Genomic DNA, 21,013 nt, shown 5'->3' on the forward strand with positions numbered 1-21,013 from the left:
AGAAATCATGATTAATATGTGAAGTATTAATTTTGTTCTTCAAACTTCAAGCTCAAAGGAAGGCCAGTTGTATAGCTTCTCTCATCAGCAAAACAGTTTTCAGCTGTGCTAACATAATTGCGCAAGGGTTTTCTAATCAGACATTAGTCTTCTAAGGCGATAACACAATGTACCATTAGAACACTGGAGTGATCGTTGATGGAAATGGGCCTCTATACACCTCTGGAGATATTTCATTAGAAACCAGACGTTTCCACCTAGAATAGTCATTAACCACATTAACAATGTAGAGTGTATTTCTGATTAATTTAATGTTATCTTTATTAAAAAAACAGTGCTTTTCTTTGAAAAATAAAGTCATTTCTAAGTGACCCCAAACTTTTGAACGGTCGTGTATATGTATGTACAAATAATATACATATATGTATGTATATATATATATATAGTTTTGTTGTTGTTATTTTATGTTAATTTTCTGATTTATTTGATATTTATTTAGGATAGGAATATATCAGCATGTTTTGCTTCTACCTCTTCAGTCTTTCTGTTTTGTATATTTTATAGAATAATATCGTCTCGTATTTGATTGACTGAATAAAATACAACAACAAAGAAAAACAATCAACGCTACCCTGCACAACGATATAAAAACAACTCCTGTAGTTCAGAGACCAGGTGTGACGTGTTACCTGGACCGGGCTGACCTGGGAAGCCAACATCCATTCTCATCTGGCCCGGCGCTCCGATTGGTCCATTCACTCTGACTTCCTGTCCCCTGATTGGTCCCACAGCCACGTTGATGGCGCCTTCCCCTAAAGAACAACAGGAGTTGTTAACATGCTTTATTCTCAACACACACACGCACACAGCCACCCCCGTTACCTTCGATCTGCACGGACAGGATGCCGAGGTCTCTGAGCTGCTGCTGGTTGTTCTGCGCCAGCAGCCGCAGTCGCTCGGCGGCGTCCCGAGGAATGTTGAAGGTGACCCGCACGCTGTTCCACGGCTCCACGCGGCGCGGCCGGAGCCTCTCGGGGCCTTGGGGACGAGGAGGGGAACGATGGAGGATCAGAAGTTACAGCGTAAAACGAGATGAAAAGAGGAGACGATGGGTCAGACGACAAGAATGGGACGAACACACGGAGCTTCTGCTGGAGTATAAAATATAATTGTATATATATATATATATAAATATATATAAATATAAATATATAAATATTAGGGCTGGGCACGTTAACGCGTTAATCTTGCGTTAACGCATCAATTAATTAACGCCGACAATTATTTTATCGCGCGTTAACGCAGGTTTTATTATGTATTTTATTATTACCTTCGCATTGAAAATGCCGGAAGGTTATGTTTTGATCGCCGTGTATTTATTTATTTATTTATTTGTATGCGTGTTATTCGCAAAACTCAAAAAGTATTGAACCAAATCGCATGCAATTTGGTGGGATGATTGTTTATTATCCGGGGACCAGTTGATTAGATTTTGGGATCGATCGGGTCAAAGGTCAAGGTCAAAGGTCATGAACAGGTCAAAATCTTTCGCAGAACTCAAAAAGTATTGAACCGAATCGCATGAAATTTGGTGGGATGATTGTTTATTATCCGGGGACCAGTTGATTAGATTTTGTTATCGATCGGGTCAAAGGTCAAGGTCAAAGGTCATGAACAGGTCAAATCTTCTTGAATCACATGGAATTTGGTGGGATGATTGGTTATTATCCGGGGACCATTTGATTAGATTTTGGGATCAATCGGGTCAAAGGTCAAGGTCATGGAAAGGTCAAAATCTTTTTTTTACCATAGCACGATACATTTTTGTCCAATTGGCATGCAACTAATGCCAAAATGTTCATAATTCAATGCCCAATCTTGTGATATGATATGCGAAGGTATGCGCTCTACCGAGTGCCCATTCTAGTTGTAAAAGTATGTTGCTCAGGCTTTTATTTTGTAAAAGTCTGCTCCTGATTGCTGCGGAACCGGAAAAGAAAGTAATTCGCGGTTTAACGAACATGGAGAAGAGTACGGAGATTTTAAATGGCCATTTTCAATTTAAAGTTCTTAAAGACGGTGGAGTCGACAGAAACAAAGTGATATGTAACCACTGCCAAGATGAATCGTCTTATCACCGGAGTACTTCCAGCCTTAAATATCATTTAAATGCTAAACACACCGTTGATGCCAGCGAATCATACAACCAACCACACAGTGGAGCGAGGCTTCGGCAGGGAGGAGATCAACCAAGAGAACCAACGCCACAGAGAAGTGGAGAGCTACAGACTGCAGGTATGAGACGCCCTCAAGACACACGTCACACAGAGAATACACGAGCTGGATGAAAGGAGAGGACTGCAAAGCGACAGCTTCACAACGTGCTGTTGCTCTCATGGGGATGACGACTGGACATCACTCGGTGACCACAATGACCTCGGAGTGACTGAGCATTATATTGATGAGAAGTGGGCTCTGCATTCACACGCCCTGACTGATGAACACAGAGGAGAGACATTCTGCTGACACTTTACTGAAGTTGCACAGCAGTGGAATGTGTCACATAAAGTCACCACACTGAGCAGATAGAGCACCAGAGATGATCGCTGCTGCCAGACGACTGCCTTTGATCATGTCCCTGCTTCAGTCTCCAGCGTTCTGTCACAGTGTCTCTGCATAACAGTGCATTTGACAATGTCCTGACAGATTTTATGGCACTTTAGTTCATATGGCAGAACATTTAAAATAAGTGTCAAGTTCTAGGAATTGACAAACTGCACTGAAAGTGTTTTCTGGTGTCTCTAACAGGGACAACACATGTTATGGCACTTTCATTCATATGGCAGAACATTTCAAATAGAAGTGCGCTGTACACTACTTTGAATTAATTATTGGATTTTGCGTATACAAATGCGATTAATCGCGATTAAAAAATGTAATCGTTGCCCAGCCCTAATATATATATATCGACAGGGTTCTGACATGTTGACCGATGGGTCTCCAGGACTTTTCCAGGACTTTAACAGGGTGTCTACAGGAATAAAAAAGCGAAATTTAAGACTTTAAGACCTTTTTTTTATTTTTTATATATTTATTTTGATTTGACAAATTAGCAAGACAGGACATTAAGGATACAATACAAAGTGAAAAGAGAAACAAAAGGGTAAAGAACAACAAAAAACAGACAAAAAATATAAATAGATAATGGATACAAAATAATTAGAAAAACCACAGCACATAACACATTCGCACATCACCACTATAAGTACATATTTAAGGTTACATCATCAAATCAAATCAAGTCAGCATCAGTGACAGTGTTTTTAATCTGGCACAGCAAAGTTCAACCCGGAGGGGTCCACCACGTCGAAGACTGGTTTCCATATTTTGACAAATCCCTTGACATTGTCATGGAGGGTGTGGGTCAACTTTTCCAAAGGGAGAACTTCCAAAATCCCCTTGTACCAGTCATCTGTAGAAGGTATCTTTAGAAATCCAGAGTTTAAGGATAGTCTTTCGAGCAATATATAACAGTATTTGAATCAGTTTAGACTAAGACTTTTTAAGACCACGTCTAAATAAAATTTAAGACCTAACTTACGATGGAAATATACATTAATCTAAATTAATTAATTCAAAGTAAACACACTGTCTGTTCAAAATGAACAGTATGGTGTAATGCAAAAGGATAACACAAATGTCATTGCTGTTGTAAATTATATTTATTAATACAACATTTTCAGAACATTTAGGTCCCATAAACAAATGCTTATAAAATCAAGTAAATATATTTAAAAAATACATGCAACATAGTTCCTTTTGAACAAAAAAATCTATAAAATAACATAAATAACAATTCCAGCTGCTTTTAAAATGCAAATACATTTACATAATAGAATGTATGTGTGTGTGTGTGAGTTCTCATGTCTCTATGTGATGGATTTTTGTCACAGGTTCATGTCTACTCCTGAGCTTTTGTGAATATACTAGGAAAACAATCCTTTTCAAACTGTATTAATATAAAAACTTCCAGTTGACATTTGGTCCATTCTCCTGGAAAAAGAAAGAAAAGGCAGACATTAGCCAAACAACAGTCACCACATCTCTTCATGACACCACTTCAGATTAATGTCAGACTGGATCAATATGAATGAAAACTATTTTTACAAATTAAGCAACGTGAGCCATCCCTTGAGCCTAGTGAACACTATGGAGACATATTGACAGGTAAACACCACTCTACTACCATTCTAAAACTATTTGTGTTTGTCTAATTAATGTGTAGTGCGCCTATCCATAGCTGTTACTAACTTGAACTTGAGTAAAGCTTAACTATATGAAACACATACTCATATACAAGAGGATAGTTAATACATATATTTATGTTAGACTTACTTTGAGATGCTGAAGTAGGTCCTGGTGTCATGGCCCGTGAGCTCCACAGGATCCTGACGGGACGTGGTCATTTAACCAATAACGCACATGAAGTCCAGCTGTCTGCTCGCGGTGGTCTGGTCCAGAGTCTCGCGGTGGTCTGGTCCAGAGTCTTGTGGTGGTCTGGTTCTGAGTCTCGTGGTGGTCTGGTCCAGAGCAGGAGCTAGCGGCGGAGCAGCAGCTAGCCCCGCGGGCTGCTGGCGGCCTTCGCTAGTCTCTGTGCTTCTTGCTCTGCTCGTGAGATTCCACCGCTGGAAAGTCTCGCGACACATAACGCAGCTTCAGAAGCATTTCACCCACCGTGACCAGAAACACTCGTTCTTTTCAAGCCGTTGTTGAACTTGCATCCCCCATGTTTTCTAAAGTAGCCGATGCTTCACGTTGTAGGGGATGGGACCGAACTCGCGGGGCCCCTTTAAGAGAAGGGGCGTGGCCCCGGTGACACCAGAGACACCGCAGAGCGACCGGAGCAAAATACGGACCTGGCAGAACAGATTGCCTCATATTCACAGTGACATGACACCCAAAAAATTTAAGACCAATCCAATCTGAATTTAAGACAATTTAAGACTTTTTAAGGCCTTATTTTTTTGAAAAGCAATTTAAGACTTTTTAAGACTTTTTAAGGCCCCGCGGACACCCTGTTTAAACCACATGTCCGTGACCAAACTGAAATCTGGGTTTACCCATGAAACAGTGAGAACATGTAGTATTTAAACAATGTGAATTCAGTCTACATTAAATTAAACAAATGACCAGCGAACTTTCCAGTTACGGTGCGTTCACTTGCAATGCGGAACAAAAATTAACTGCGCCGTCAATAAGAGAGCGTACGCCGGCTTATATTTTGAGCGTCTTTCTTTCTAAAACATATTAATTCTTTCAAACTCGGCGTGAATGAACGTGTGATTATAACACATCTCCAGGACTTTTACAAAACTTTTGTAGATTTAAGTTTTTTTCCAGGCCTGGAAATGTCCATTTAAAAATGCCATGACTTTTCCAGGTTTTCCATGACCGTCTGAACCCTGTATATATATATATATATATATATAAACACAGAAATCACTCGATGTGCATTTCACTGCACGGAAAATGACTCGTTTTACAACGAAGAAACATCGATCTTGGATCTATGCCAGGGTGTCAAAAATAAAACAAAAATCTCTGCAAAGATGAACTTAAATTAGCCGGATTGAAGTATTCTCCTCATTCCATATGAGGCGCCTGTCTATTCCCACGTGGTCGTGAGCAGCAGCCTCTCTCATGGCTCCGTGTGATTGACAGGTCGTGTTCACATGAAGGAAACTCACCCAGGGCGAGCATGTTGGGGATCCCTCTGAGGACACACTCGAGCTTCTGAGGGAAGTCCTCATCCTCCATGTTCCCCTGGAAGGCAATACAAACTGCAGAGCCCTCTTCCTCCACGCCACTTTGCGTGTTGACTCCCTCTTCTTCTTCTTCTCCTCCTCCTCCTTCTTCTTCTTCTTCTGCGCCTCCATGGCAACTGTCGGCGTCCTCCCCGACGCCGGAGTCCCGGTCGGAATCGTTATCCGGTTCCAGGTGCTCGGTCCCCTGGGACGGCAAAGGCAGGGGACATCGATGCGCCATCCTCCCCCTCGGACTAGGAGCAGCGTTTGAACCGTTTCATGCTGGAGACGGAGGGAGAGAGAGAGAGAGAGAGAGAGAGAGAGAGAGAGAGAGAGAGAGAGAGAGAGAGATGGGGGGCGGGAGAGGGAGAGAGAATGACTGGTCCATCCGCAAAAACACAAGCGGCAGAGGTGACAAAGTTAAACACACACACGTGTTATTCTAAATAATGTAAATAGATGACGTGTTCAACACCTTTTAAAATGACGAATCAGTGACATCACTGTGACCGGATCGAAAGGAGAAAAAAATTTATATATAATATACACTACCGTTCAAAAGTTTGGGATCACCCAGACAATTTCGTGTCTTCGATGAAAAATCACACTTTTATTTATCAAATGAATATAAAATGTAGTCAAGACATTGACAAGGTTAGAAATAATGATTAATATTTGAAGTATTAATTTTGTTCTACAAACTTCAAGCTCAAAGGAAGGCCAGTTGTATAGCTTATATCACCAGCATAACTGTTTTCAGCTGTGCTAACATAATTGCACAAGGGTTTTCTAATCAGACATTAGTCTTCTAAGGCGATTAGCAAACACAATGTACCATCAGAACACTGGAGTGATGATGAAATGGGCCTCTATACACCTCTGGAGATATGTCATTAGAAACCAGACGTTTCACCTAGAAGAGTCATTTACCACATTAACAATGTAGAGAGGGTATTTATGATTAATTTAATGTTTTCTTTATTGAAAAAACAGTGCTTTTCTTTGAAAAATAAAGTCATTTCTAAGTGATCCCAAACTTTTGAACGGTAGTGTATATAACCGACCAAACATCCACAACCCGGCGTCATTGTGCGGTAAGAACACGTGACCCGCCCCAGAATAACACGGTAATGGGATAAAAGTCCGTGCAAGCGGTTCCGAAAAGCTCCAGTTAGCATAAACCTGCAGCGTTAGCTCCGTTAGCTGCGTTAGCTCCGTTAGCTCCGTTAGCAGCTGATTCATCTCGAGATACATTGAAACACAACCCGCCAGCTGCTCGCTCGGTTCCCGGGACTCGCTCCGCGTCGCTCGCGGTAGATTCCGCACCAGGACAGCAAACGACTCACCGGAAATACTCATCTGGAACCGAGTTCGGCCGAATCGACGTCTGCTAGCAAAGAGCAGCTAACAAAACATGGACGAGCGGCGCGTCAGAGACACGTCAAGCTGGAGGAATACTGCTTCCGGTGTGGAAGTGTCAAAATAAAACAAGATGGAGGCGAAGGAGGCGAGGAAGAAGACGAAATAGAAGAAGAAAAATATAAATAGAAGTCCCGCAGCAGTGAAATAATAATCCAGAATATGTAGTTGTAAAAAGAAGATAAAATAAAATTGACATTAACTTCAAATGTTTAATGTAAAAAAAAAATGTTTTAAATGTAATAAACATTTTAATGAAAGAAAAAAAAGGTTTTAGCCTAAAGACTTTCATTTAATCAATTCAAAGTTTAAGTTATTTTCTACAATCCTCCATTAATCCAACTAAAATACACACTTCAAGTTTGATTGCCACAATGCCTCGAAATAAATGTTTGCAGCAGAATCTTCATTGGACTTAAAACAAGTCAGAAACAAGACATCAGAATCCAAACAGCCAGGTGCACCAATGAAGGAACAAAAAGGGACGACATTTTTCAGCGTTTTTATTTCTACGGGTCTGGACGGTGCTGATTTAAAAATAATAATAATTCCAATCAGATACAAATGCACGTAAAATAAACAGCAGGCGAGGCGTGTGCTTCGAGGTTCGGTTCTCTACGGTTCAGGAAACGGGCCTCCAGTCATATTGCACGAGCGCCAACAGCAGGCTCATTTGATCAATCAGCGAGGGCCAACACCGGAGTCACAGGGACACACTCTACGATGCTTTACTGAGGCGGTCCTTATCCAATACACTTCCGAAAATAAGTACGCAACAAAAACCAGCCCCGTCTAAAAAGAGCCGATCGAACACATATTGTCACAACAGTAGAAATAATTCATACAGCTTAACACATGTTCATATAAAAACAGACATTACATTCAGTCCATCAGTTAAATAATCAGATTATTCCCAGTCTAAAAAATAAAATATCCCTGCAAAAAATAAAAGCGACGAGCTTAAAATGAGCACAAAATCACGCAAAAGCTTCAAAATGTCATAAATTATAGATTTAAATACAGGCATCAATAGTGATATTTAACCGGTTGCCCGTATGTTGGGTAAAATAAAGAGTGAAAACGGTCCAGAGGAGCCATTTGATCGCAACGTTTTTGTTTTTTAAAAGCTCCAGCGGCTGCACCACAACGACATCGAAGTTACAGTTACACGCCGCGAGAGAGCGGGAGGCTCCGCCTCTCGGGTTTCAGGGGAGACAAAGCGAGGCTGAACCACGAGGTGCGAGTATCATTTACCTGTGAGCTCACGGCAAGAAGGCAGCGCAAGGGTTTCAAAGCTGAACATGCAACCGGTGGAGCGTCATTACTTCTTCTTCAGATGTTTTTATCTATATATTTATATTTGTCGTGCAAAGAAACAATTTGTTCTCCGTTAATTTCTGTGCTCGGCGATGACTTCGTGCCGTCGAGCACCCGTGTGTAACACCTCTGCTTAATTATGTGTGATTCGGGGTCATATTGGGGGGGGGGGGGGGGGGGCACTAGGGCATGACGGACATCGTGAGGGCGGAGGCGTCGGCGCTGCGCGGGTCCTTCACCCCGATGATGAGGTCGTTGGTTCTCCGGGTGCCCTCCACCAATGAGAGGACGTCTCTCCGCTCCACCGTGTGACCTTTGGCCTGCAGCAGCTCCACGTCTTCGTCCTGGAACTCAGCTGCGGGAGAGAGAGAGAGAGGGAGAGAGAGAGAGGGAGACGGTGAAACGTGGCGGTGAAACGTGGCGGTGCACAGGCGGCGCGCCTCGGACTACCGTCTTTTTAACTGGAAGCGATGCGAGAGGGCGGAGCCAAGTACGACCGAAAACACAACATTTATAATTAACTTTCATGAAGTTGTAAGACAAAAACCACGGAAAGATCGTGGCGTTAACCTGTCAATCACCTTTAGCCCCGGCCCTAAAGTGCCCCCTGTCAATCACCTGTAGCCCCACCCCTAAAGTGCCCCCTGTCAATCACCTGTAGCCCCGCCCCTAAAGCCCCCCTGTCAATCACATGTAGCCCCGCCCCTAAAGTGCCCCCTGTCAATCACCTGTAGCCCCGCCCCTAAAGCCCCCCTGTCAATCACCTGTAGCCCCGCCCCTAAAGTGCCCCCTGTCAATCACCTGTAGCCCCGCCCCTAAAGCGCCCCCTGTCAATCACCTGTAGCCCCGCCCCTAAAGCGCCCCCTGTCAATCACCTGTAGCTCCGCCCCTAAAGCACCCCCTGTCAATCACCTGTAGCCCCGCCCCTAAAGCGCCCCCTGCTTCATGGTCTCTAAATGACCATAAAGTATAAATGATGACATCATGCTGTATAGAAGAAGACTTGAAACTAGAGACTGAGACATAAACTCATGTTTACAATGTTTACTGAGGGAATACATCAAGAGAAGTAGAGTCACTATAGAGACTTCTATACAACCAGAGAAGCCCCTGGTGGTCAGGAGAGAGAATGCAGCTTGAACACATGAAGCATAGACTTCTATACAACCAGAGAAGCCCCCTGGTGGTCAGGAGAGAGAATGCAGCTTTAACACATGAAGCATAGACTTCTATACAACCAGAGGAGCCCCCTGGTGGTCAGGAGAGAGAATGCAGCTTTAACACATGAAGCATAGACTTCTATACAACCAGAGGAGCCCCCTGGTGGTCAGGAGAGAGAATGCAGCTTTAACACATGAAGCATAGACTTCTATACAACCAGAGGAGCCCCCTGGTGGTCAGGAGAGAGAATGCAGCTTTAACACATGTAGCATAGACTTCTATACAACCAGAGGAGCCCCCTGGTGGTCAGGAGAGAGAATGCAGCTTTAACGTCATTGAACATCACGCTGTATTGAAGGAGACTTGCAGAGATTGGAGAGCAGCATGAAGTGTGTAACTAGGTCATGTTTGCAGTCTGCGGTCCACACTGATTGTTTGGTTCCCCTTCACTGAGCCTGCAGGTATCTCATCTCCTCTCCTCTCCTCTCATCTCCTCTCATCTCATCTCCTCTCCTCTCATCTCCTCTCCTCTCCTCTCATCTCCTCTCCTCTCATCTCCTCATCTCCTCTCTTCTCCTCTCATCTCCTCTCATCTCCTCTCATCTCCTCTCATCCTCTCATCTCCTCTCCTCTCATCTCCTCTCCTCTCATCTCCTCTCATCTCCTCTCATCTCCTCTCATCTCCTCTCATCTCCTCTCCTCTCATCTCCTCTCATCTCCTCATCTCCTCTCATCTCCTCTCATCTCCTCTCATCTCTTCTCATCTCATCTCCTCTCATCTCCTCTCCTCTCCTCTCATCTCCTCTCATCTCCTCTCATCTCCTCTCCTCTCCTCTCTCTCTCTCTCCTCTCATCTCATCTCATCTCCTCTCCTCTCTCTCTCCTCTCCTCTCCTCTCCTCTCTCTCTCTCTCTCTCCTCTCCTCTCATCTCATCTCATCTCCTCTCCACTCTCTCCTCTCATCTCTCTCTCTCATCTCCTCTCCTCTCATCTCCTCTCCTCTCCTCTCATCTCCTCTCATCTCATCTCCTCTCCTCTCATCTCCTCTCCTCTCATCTCCTCTCATCTCCTCTCCTCTCATCTCCTCCTCATCTCTCTCTCTCCTCTCATCTCCTCTCATCTCATCTCCTCTCATCTCCTCTCATCTCCTCTCATCTCCTCTCATCTCCTCTCATCTCCTCATCTCCTCTCATCTCCTCTCATCTCATCTCCTCTCATCTCCTCATCTCATCTCCTCTCTCATCTCCTCTCATCTCCTCTCATCTCTCTCATCTCCTCTCATCTCCTCTCATCTCCTCTCATCTCCTCTCATCTCCTCTCTCTCCTCTCATCTCCTCTCATCTCCTCTCCTCTCATCTCCTCTCCTCTCATCTCCTCTCCTCTCATCTCCTCTCATCTCCTCTCATCTCCTCTCTCATCTCCTCTCATCTCCTCATCTCCTCTCCTCTCCTCTCATCTCCTCTCCTCTCATCTCCTCTCATCTCCTCTCATCTCCTCTCCTCTCATCTCATCTCCTCTCATCTCCTCTCCTCTCATCTCCTCTCCTCTCATCTCCTCTCATCTCCTCTCATCTCCTCTCCTCTCCTCTCATCTCATCTCCTCTCATCTCCTCTCATCTCATCTCCTCTCCTCTCCTCTCCTCTCCTCTCATCTCATCTCACAGAGACAAACACGCGATGCCGTGATAAGGAACGCCGCGGCGCGAGGGAACCTCTGGACTGCTGCTTATCTTGATGGTCATGGACCAAAAGGAGAACTCACCGTCCACCAGCAGCGTGTTGGGCTGCAGGTGCGGGTGCAGTCGTCCGTACGCTAAGCTGTCGCTCATGTTCTTATGCGACGACAGGACGTTCATCAGCACCTGCGGAGGAGGCGTGAAAAACCCACAGGATGAGGCTCGCGTGGCGCCGACGCATCGAAACCATCGAGCGCCACGACCACGACACGAACCTGCGTGATGCCGCTGAGGGCTCTCTCTCCGTCCGAGGATCCCACGGCCACGTACGTGCCACACATGCCCACGGCGGGCCGCACGACCGTGGGCATCAGGAAGGACATGGGCCTCTTCCCCGGCTGCAGGCTGTTATGCTGCACAACAACAACAACAAGACTAATAAATAAATGAAGACGGCTATGGATGACAGAAGAAGAGAGGATGCAGGGTTACCGGGTTCGGCGATGAGCCCGGCGTCTTGTTTGGCCAGGAGAAATCCAGGATCTGACTATTCAAGAGGACCCCTGAAGGCGTCACGATGCCGCTGCCGAACGGTTTGTTGAGGGAGCTGAGAAGAAAAGTGGAACAGAAAAGAGATCCGAGTTCAAGCCGCCGGTCCGTCTCTGGCTCCCCGAGACGCTCGCTGATAAAACTCTAAAAAATACGTAAACTTTATGTTTTCAAAACGTGCATTCTCTCGACTCACCACTAGAGGGCGTGACGATTCTTATTTGGCAAAAATAACTCAGATTGTATAGTATGGAGCACTTAAAATGACTTAAGTATAAATAAATAAATGCATGACTAAATATAGGAATAAATAAATAAATGCTTAAATAAATGTTTAAATAAATACAGGAATAAATAAATAAATGCTTAAATAAATAAATACATAAATACAAGAATAAATGTATAAATAAATACAGGAATGAATAAATACCCCAGCTCATTTGCATACAAGGACATGTAAATGTCACACATAAATAAATGAAGAAATACGTGTGGACACATAAATAGAGATATAAATAAATTAAGAAATACAGAAATGTAGAAATACATTTATTTAATGATGTCCTGTTGAGTTATAACTTATATTTATTCATTCCTGTATTTATTTATACATTTATTCTTGTATTTATACATTTATTTAAGCACTTATTTATCTATTCCTGTATTTATTTATACATTTATTTAAGCATTTATTTATTTATTCTTGTATTTATTCATGCATTTATTTATTTATTCTTGTATTTATTCATGCATTTATTTATTTATTCTTAAGTCATTCTAAGTCCTCCATAGTCTCGATGTCTATGAGAAAATGACTCGCTTGTGTAGGACGAGGCGTCTCCAGAGGCCGCAACCGTCACTGGGATTTAAAAAGAAGTTTAAATGAAATGTTACATGTTGAAGGCGTACCTCATGATCGACACGATGTGGTCATCCGGGCCCATGACCATGACCTGGGCGGCGGCCGCGCCCGTCTCCAAGGTGAACGACGGAGCGTAGTGGCCGACGGGGAAGGCCTGAGAGTCGTTGATCATCTGGCGGAGGACGGCGGCCTGGGACTTACTTGGAAATGGGGAGCAACAAGAGGTCAGAGGTCAGGTGACGTTGTACGGCTACGGTCTCAAAAACGTCCCTCACGCCGATCCCCGACCGCGTTGTGTTTGACCGCGACGGCAAAACGCCGTGATATCAGAAGAAAGACGAGAAGGAGAAATCATAAGGATTTTGGAAAAGTCACTAAACTCCGTAATCAAGATGGCTGACGTAGTTCTGTCCATGAGAAACTACAACCAACAATATTAATAGTTCCTCTGTGCGATAATGTAATTTGTGCTTTTTAACAGCGTAATGGTTTCCTGTCGGCCGAGCTCGTTTTGTGTGTCTTTTTTCCGTCTTCTTCTTCTTCTCTTGATGGGTTTGTGATTTTTTTCTTAAAAAAAAAAAAGTAAACAAACTCAAATTAAATGGTTGTCACCGTCTTGCTGAAAATAGTCGTTAAACCCGTGTAAGAAACTAACGTTTCGATTGACGCGTCACTTTAAATGTTGCCGCTGCAAGGCATTGTGGGTCCGGGGGCGAGGAGCTCAGGAAAGGACGCATGGAAGCATCCTTTCCTTGGTCTTGACGTCCTTCGGGCACATTTCAGTCTTTCCTCTACCTCAGCATCTTGGCGACGACCTCGGAGATGGAAGCGTCAAACATGGGGTCTCCCAGCCCGCTGGCGAGGGCGAGGGCGATCTTCAGCGCCTGGGAGGGAGAGAGGGAGAGAGAGACAGAGAGAGTGAGAGAGAGTGTGTGTGGATGTGTGTGTGGATGTGTGTGTGGATGTGTGTGTGTGTGGGGGGGGGGGGTCTGGTACCTCGGCTACCCAGTGGTGGGTGCTGTTCCTGGGCACCTGGCTGCTGATGTTGAAGCCCTCCAGGATGTTGAGGGCGGCGATCAGGGCGGCGCCGGCGTGCGGCGCCGAGGCCGCCATCACGTGGTGTCCTGCAGACGGCGGCCGGGGGAACAACATGTCATCAAAGTCTTTGTGAGTTTAGAGGTGATGTCATGATCTACACCGTTAAATACTTCAGTGTGTTCGATCTGCTTCTATTAGAGATGAACATCTGTTTTTCAGCCTTAGCCTTAGAGATAGAGGAAGGAGATGAGGTTCCTCTAGGAGCCTTAGAGATAGGGTAAGGAGATGAGGTTCCTCTAGGAGCCTTAGAGATAGAGGAAGGAGATGAGGTTCCTCTAGGAGCCTTAGAGATAGAGTAAGGAGATGAGGTTCCTCTAGGAGCCTTAGAGATAGAGGAAGGAGATGAGGTTCCTCTAGGAGCCTTAGAGATAGGGTAAGGAGATGAGGTTCCTCTAGGAGCCTTAGAGTAAGGAGATGAGGTTCCTCTAGGAGCCTTAGAGATAGAGGAAGGAGATGAGGTTCCTCTAGGAGCCTTAGAGAGAGGAAGGAGATGAGGTTCCTCTAGGAGCCTTAGAGATAGAGGAAGGAGATGAGGTTCCTCTAGGAGCCTTAGAGAGAGAGTAAGGAGACGAGGTTCCTCTAGGAGCCTTAGAGATAGAGTAAGGAGACGAGGTTCCTCTAGGAGCCTTAGAGGTAAGGAGACGAGGTTCCTCTCGGAGCCTTAGAGGTAAGGAGACGAGGTGGTGACCTTGGTAGTGGATCTCTGCTGGCCGCTGCAACACGGTGCTGTAGTTCCTCAAGTCGTCCTCTGTGAGCACGCCGCCGCTCGCCTGCACCTGTTGAGAGAAAAAAACATGTTTATATTTATACGAGTGATCTCCGCCCCGCGTCCTTTCATTATTATTATTATTTGATGCATTACTACTCTTTTGAGTTAGGACGTTGAGTTAGAGGATTCCTCCTCACCGCTGCCGCCATCTCCCGCGTCAGGTTCCCGGCGTAGAACTCGGACAGCCCCCGAGCCGACACGGCGTCCAAGATGGCCGCCAGGTCGAGCCGCGTGGTCAGCAGCCCGGGCGAGAGAGACTCGCCGCCGGGGAGGAACAGGTTCTGGAACGCAGCCGACATGTTCTGGTCCTTCACCTTCGCCAGAGCGTCGGCTGGACAGAGAGAGAGAGAGAGGGAGGGAGAGAGAGACAGAGAGAGAGAGACAGAGAGGGAGGGAGAGAGAGGGAGGGAGAGAGGAGAGAGGGAGAGAGAGAGAGACAGAGAGGGAGGGAGAGAGAGAGAGGGAGGAAGAGAGAGGGAGGGAGAGAGGAGAGAGGGAGGGAGAGGAGGGGAGAGAGAGAGAGAGAGAGACAGAGAGGAGAGAGAGAGAGAGAGAGAGAGGAGAGAGGAGGGGAGAGAGAGAGACAGAGAGGAGAGAGAGAGAGACAGAGAGGAGAGAGAGAGAGAGAGAGAGGAGAGAGAGAGAGAGAGAGGGAGAGAGAGAGAGAGAGAGAGGAGGGAGAGAGAGAGGAGAGAGAGGAGAGAGGAGAGAGGAGGGAGAGAGAGAGGAGAGAGAGAGAGACAGAGAGGAGGGAGAGAGAGGAGAGAGAGGGAGGGAGAGAGACAGAGAGGGAGAGAGGGAGGGAGAGAGAGGGAGAGAGAGACAGAGAGAGAGAGAGACAGAGAGACAGAGAGAGAGACAGAGAGAGAGATGAGCTGACACTAAAGCTGATGTCTCTCCACCACAGCGTCCTGACTCCTCACCGAGGTCATGGGTCACATTGAATCCGTCTCTGGCCACTTCTGCTGCCATGGCAACCACATCCTTCCACGGCATTCTGTGGAATCAAGAAGTCATCGGTCGTTTACTTTTTTACACTTTTTTATATAAATATACATATATATATATTTATATAGATAAATATATATATATGTGTATATATATATATATAAATATACATATATTTATATAGATAAATATATATATACACACACAAATATATATATATATGTGTGTGTATACCAATATAATACCAATAAAATGACATAACAATAGAATACCAATAGACTAGCAATATAATACCAATAGACTGACAATAGAATACCAATATAATGATGTAACAATAGAATGACAATAGAATACCAATAGAATGACGTAACAATATAATACCAATAGAATGACAATAGAACACCAATAGAATACTAATAGAATACCAATAGAATGACGTAACAATATAATACCAATAGAATGACAATAGAATGATGTAACAATGGAATACCAATAGAACACCAATAGAACACCAATAGAATGACAATGGCGTAACAATAGAGTACCTGCCGTACAGCTCGTGGGCCTGATGCATCCCACTGAGCATGCCCGGGACTCCCACCAGCAGGCCGGGCTGCAACACACCCGCATGAACAGGGTTAAACAACAACAACAACAACAACAACAACACTGAGACGTGTCCGGGTCACGCAGGATTACGGCGCACCGATACCACGTCGTTGCCGTGCCGACGGCGATGCTTTAGTCCGATTGATGCGCCGTGTGGATCCATCTCTATAGAAAATGTACGACATCGTCATGACAACGAGATAAACAGCAGCACGACAAACAGGACTTTTCCAGGACTTTAAACCAAATGTCCAGGACCAAACTGAAACCTCGGTATAAACATAACATTTTTTGAAAGTGTTGCGTATCGAGAGGTACGCCGGCTTATATTTTGAGCGTCTTTCTTTAAAAAAACATATTAATTATTTCAAACTCGGCGTGAATGAACATGTGATTATAACACATCTCCAGGACTTTTGCAAAACTTTTACGACTAACTAATATTATTTCAAGCAAATAAGCAATAAAAAGACAATAAAAAGAGTAAATAATCAACGTGACCTGAAATATACACAAAATAACTATTATAGATGTTATTGCACCGACAATCTGAACTAAATTAAATAAAACTACCAATCACACAAAAATACATCGATTCTAAATGATTTATTTGTTATTATTAAAGAAATTGTGTAATAAATCTTCACACGGTAACGGGACGGCTTCATGACCGACTTCCTTCTTCTTTACCTGTCGTCAGAGCTTTAGATATATATAGAGTTCTGACATGTGGACCAGTGGATTTACACTTTTCCAGGACTTTAAACCAAATGTCCATGACCAAACTGAAACCTCGGTATAAACATGAACAGTTTAGAAAATTGTGCGTACGCCGGCTTATATTTTGAGCGTCTTTCTTTAAAAAAACATATTAATTATTTCAAACTCGGCGTAAATGAACATGTGATTATAACACATCTCCGTGACTTTTCCAGGTTTTCCATGACCGTACGGACCCTGCTTTGATTCATCGACTGCCGTCAGCGAAATATAATCACAGAAGATTACCAAAATATAAAGACTTTAACTTTAAAGAGAATTAAAATCGACGGCATATTGTAAATGAATGAGACAATAATAGAGCATGACACGTCAAGATAGAGCATGACACGTCAAGATAGAGCATGACGAGACAAGATAGAGCATGACAAGACAAGATAGAGCATGACACGTCAAGATAGAGCATGACACGTCAAGTGGAACCACCAGGATATGAAGCGGCGGCCTGACCTCCAGGTAGCGTCCGGTGCCCAGCATCTCCTCGCTGAGGGCGGACGGCGCCGTCTCCCTGAAGTCGACGACCCTCGTCTCGTTTTTGCGGATGTCGTGCACCAACATCACGCCGCCGCTGCAGATAACGTGAGCAGAGCGCCGGGCGTGAGAAAAACAGGGAAGTCCTATCGGGGGGGGGGGTATCCATCGACTCACCCTCCGATGCCGGATGTGTGCGGGTGGACGATTCCCAAACAGAGGGCGGCGGCGATGGCGGCGTCCACGCTGGAGCCGAGTTTGCCCAGGACGGCGAAGCCGAGGGACGTGCACTGAGCCGCATCCGTCACCACGGCGCCCTGACTGAAGACCTGCAGCAGGAGATCGAACTGAGTGTGACACACACACTCACTCACACTCACACTCACACACTCACACACACACTCACACACACACACACACTCACTCACACTCACACACACACACTCACACACACACTCACACACTCACACTCACACACTCACACACACACACTCACACTCACACACTCACTCACACACACTCACACACTCACACACACTCACACACTCACACTCACACACTCACACACTCACACACTCACACACACACACACTCACACACACTCACACACACACTCACACACTCACACACACACACTCACTCACACTCACACTCACTCACACACTCACACTCACACACACACTCACACACTCACACACACACACACTCACACTCACTCACACTCACACACTCACACTCACACACACACTCACACACTCACTCACACTCACACTCACACACACACACTCACACACACTCACTCACACACACTCACACACACTCACACTCACACTCACACACACACACTCACACACACTCACTCACACTCACACACACACTCACACACTCACACTCACTCACACACACACACCTGCGGGTCCCCCAAGTAGATCTGCATGATGAGTGCGATGGTGACCCCGGTGGCGAAGATGAGGCAGGCCGTGATGATGACCGTCAGTTCGTCCCTCTGGCAGGCGCAGTCCTGGGGGAAGGGGTCCCTGGAGCTGAAGGGGTCCCTGGAGGTCTCCCTCAGGGACGCGTGGTCGTGGCCGGCCAGCTCCGACGCCGAGGACGGGACGCGCTGGAGGCGGCCCGACTTCAGGACCCCGTCGGGGTCTAGGGTCGTACCAACGTGCACGGGGAGGGGGGGTTACATTTTAAAAAGGGGTTGGATCTTAATTCTAACATTTCAAGAAATATTTTCAAAATAAATGCATGTTTGTTCGACTACTTACCCCGTTCTTAAAAACGTGTTATTTTGAGATTAATAATATTCGAAAAATACTGTAAAAATTGACTTTTCCATCATTTAATGTCTATTAAACCTTCATAAACACGAGTTAAAATATATCCATAAACAAAGTGAACGGAGTTGTTGGGTTGGCATATGTTTTGTTTGTTTGACACCACACCCGACTTCTTTAAACACGCTTAAAACACATGCCGAAACATCCCTAATCAGCCAGGACCACATTAAGGCATGACACACACCACACACACACACAGTTGGGTGTGTATTCGTAGCCGCTCCGGTTGAAATCCTCCCCTTAGAAATGTTGTTTCTTTGAGATTAGAATTGAAGATTAGCTGATAACAGTCCTGCTTCGTGACATGCAGAAACCTGAAAGATTTTTTGTTGACAAACCACGTGCTTGTTTCAATCTGTTTTCGGGGGATTAAAATGTGGTTTTAAAGTACCTCGCGAGGTGTCGACCCCCTCGACCCCCTCGACCCCGCCTCACCTGTGTCTTGCTCGCTCAGGACGCCGTGGTCCTCTTGGCGTGCCGTCAGAGCGTGCTCCCCGGACGCGGCGGCGTCGGCCTCCGGCAGCCGGGGGAAGCTGGTGATGCTCTTGTAGTCCACGGGGGAGTAGGCGCCGCCCAGGGTCGTCTCCGCATTGGCGTCTTTGTCCGGCGCGTAGCCGCCGCCCGGGTACCCGGCCACGGCGTCGGGCGCGGAGGTGTGCATGACGACTGTGGTGCTTATCGTTGTCTTTGTCTTGATTTTTAGGCAGGAGCCGGGAGGGACTCGGGACAGAATGTCCTCATTCCCAGTTACACCTGTTCTCTGGTCAAGGGCGATGAGTCAGGCGCCTGCTCCCCTCATCCAGGGGAGGAGACTCCTGTGACGTGCTTTTAGAAAGGGACTTCTCTTGCATTAAAGCACCTTTTACAAACGTGTGTGTGTCCTGTCAGCTCTGGTGATGATGGTGGTGGTGGTGATGGGGGTGATGATGCAGTTTCCCGGTCATGGTGTGTGCTGCCACCTGCAGAACACACATTTAGGATATTAGTTATTTACACTCCGTGACCTACAACTTGCGCAAACAGTGTCGCGCGACGATACGTCTGCTTCCGTTTCCTTATGGCGCAGACAATATTGAACGTGTTATTAATTATATTGAAAAATATAAATATAATATCAGATTGATTTTATATCATATTATAAGAAAAATATAAATAATTATACCGATAAACAGCATTATTAGCGTTTTAAAAAACACAAATCACAGAGCCAACCGCCGGAGCGCGAGCGCTTTATCCCGCGCGCACGTCTCCCCGTTAACGTCGTGACAAACTGTTCGCTCCCCTCACCGATGTGTTGGAAGACGCGTCGTCACATGGAAGCAGTCACCCTCGACCGTGTCGGTGTTGTATTATGTTTAACATGGCATTGGCAGGTATCGGGGAAGATGCGCGCGGCTCTCCCGGTGTTACAGTTCAACAAGCGACCGTGTTAACAGGGTCCCTTCAGTCGAACGCGCAAACGAGAACACGTAGATGCCCTCGTGAATGCCGCATCTTTTAATTATTCAATACAATGTAAACCCCGCTCATATAAATCGTATATATAGATATATTTAACCATATATAAATAATATAACATATTTAACAATGAGGCATTAGCGAGGACAGCTACGTTTCCGTTCCAGATAACACGGTCGCCTGTCGACCCGTAACAACGGTCACCATGGACGATGGACAGCGACGGCCAGGGAAGTCGTCCTGACGTTGCGCGGATCCGCGAAAACCGGTCAGACGGTTGGCGCGAGCACAAACCCCGAAGACTCATATCAACACGACGTCGTGTTCACACGAACAACTCACGAAAGATTCACTTCCGTTTTCAAAAGACACATTACATTATTCACCGAGAAAATAAAACAATGGCTGCGCGTTGTCAATGTCAGACTTACTTCGCAGTGGCGGTCGTCAACCGTCGAAAAGCCGAAATCAGCGGCGACTGAGCCGGTTCTTCAAGTTGAGCGGTTTGAATGGCGATGAAACTCCTGCGAGGGCATTCCCTAGTGACTCTCTCTCTCTCTCTCCCTCCCTCCCTCCCTCCCTCCCTCCCTCTCTCAGGGTGTCATTACAGGTGAAGCGGTCAGACAGGTCATGGCAGGTCTACCAGAGCTGCCAACTTTTCAAATTTAATTTAGCGTTGTACAGAGCTGCCAACTTTTCAAAAAACCTTGGAGTGAGATTTTGTCGAGGGTGACCAAAATGTTGCCG

At 45.6% G+C, this 21,013-nt stretch overlaps 2 protein-coding genes across 5 annotated transcripts in view; both read right to left on the reverse strand.

The window, feature by feature from the left end:
* Positions 1-7,240, reverse strand: part of ncoa6 (nuclear receptor coactivator 6) — a 39,220-nt gene extending 31,980 nt beyond the window's left edge. For both annotated transcript variants that reach the window (XM_056422103.1, XM_056422102.1), the window contains exons 1-4: positions 7,151-7,240; positions 5,748-6,086; positions 883-1,038; positions 690-812 (exon numbers count right to left, since the gene is read on the reverse strand). In XM_056422103.1, the coding sequence (XP_056278078.1) occupies positions 690-812; positions 883-1,038; positions 5,748-6,045 (577 nt within the window). In that variant the 5' untranslated portion in view covers positions 6,046-6,086; positions 7,151-7,240. The remainder of the gene's footprint in view (positions 1-689; positions 813-882; positions 1,039-5,747; positions 6,087-7,150) is intronic.
* A 469-nt stretch (positions 7,241-7,709) lies between these two features.
* On the reverse strand, positions 7,710-20,785 carry LOC130199863 (glutathione hydrolase 7). Of its 3 annotated transcripts, none has more exons than XM_056423692.1 (16): positions 20,698-20,785; positions 19,244-19,767; positions 18,373-18,617; positions 17,640-17,791; positions 17,442-17,559; positions 16,148-16,215; positions 15,578-15,651; positions 14,792-14,985; positions 14,574-14,661; positions 13,784-13,911; positions 13,583-13,671; positions 12,835-12,987; positions 11,869-11,983; positions 11,652-11,789; positions 11,463-11,562; positions 7,710-8,895 (listed from the first exon to the last, which is right to left on the reverse strand). In XM_056423692.1, exons 2-16 carry the CDS (start codon positions 19,467-19,469, stop codon positions 8,723-8,725), a joined length of 2,061 nt encoding a protein of 686 aa, XP_056279667.1. In that variant the 5' UTR covers positions 19,470-19,767; positions 20,698-20,785; the 3' UTR covers positions 7,710-8,722. The 3 variants fall into 3 exon arrangements, with proteins under 3 accessions (XP_056279667.1, XP_056279664.1, XP_056279666.1); XM_056423689.1 differs by having other exon boundaries at positions 17,418-17,559; XM_056423691.1 differs by lacking the exon at positions 20,698-20,785 and adding an exon at positions 20,096-20,196 and having other exon boundaries at positions 17,418-17,559.
* Positions 20,786-21,013: the final 228 nt, after the last annotated feature.

Source organism: Pseudoliparis swirei, chromosome 9, assembly GCF_029220125.1.
Source record: "Pseudoliparis swirei isolate HS2019 ecotype Mariana Trench chromosome 9, NWPU_hadal_v1, whole genome shotgun sequence".
Taxonomy (NCBI): domain Eukaryota; kingdom Metazoa; phylum Chordata; class Actinopteri; order Perciformes; family Liparidae; genus Pseudoliparis; species Pseudoliparis swirei.

Bases quoted from the DNA above. Each gene is read 5' to 3' on its own strand.
- LOC130199863 (XM_056423689.1), bottom strand. From the start codon at position 19,469: ATGCACACCTCCGCGCCCGACGCCGTGGCCGGGTACCCGGGCGGCGGC. The intron at 13,912-14,573 runs GTCACCACCTCG...CGCCGTCTGCAG, and splicing joins AGCAGAGATCCACTACCAAG to GACACCACGTGATGGCGGCC. The intron at 13,672-13,783 runs GTACCAGACCCC...TCTCCCTCCCAG, and splicing joins CCCACCACTGGGTAGCCGAG to GCGCTGAAGATCGCCCTCGC.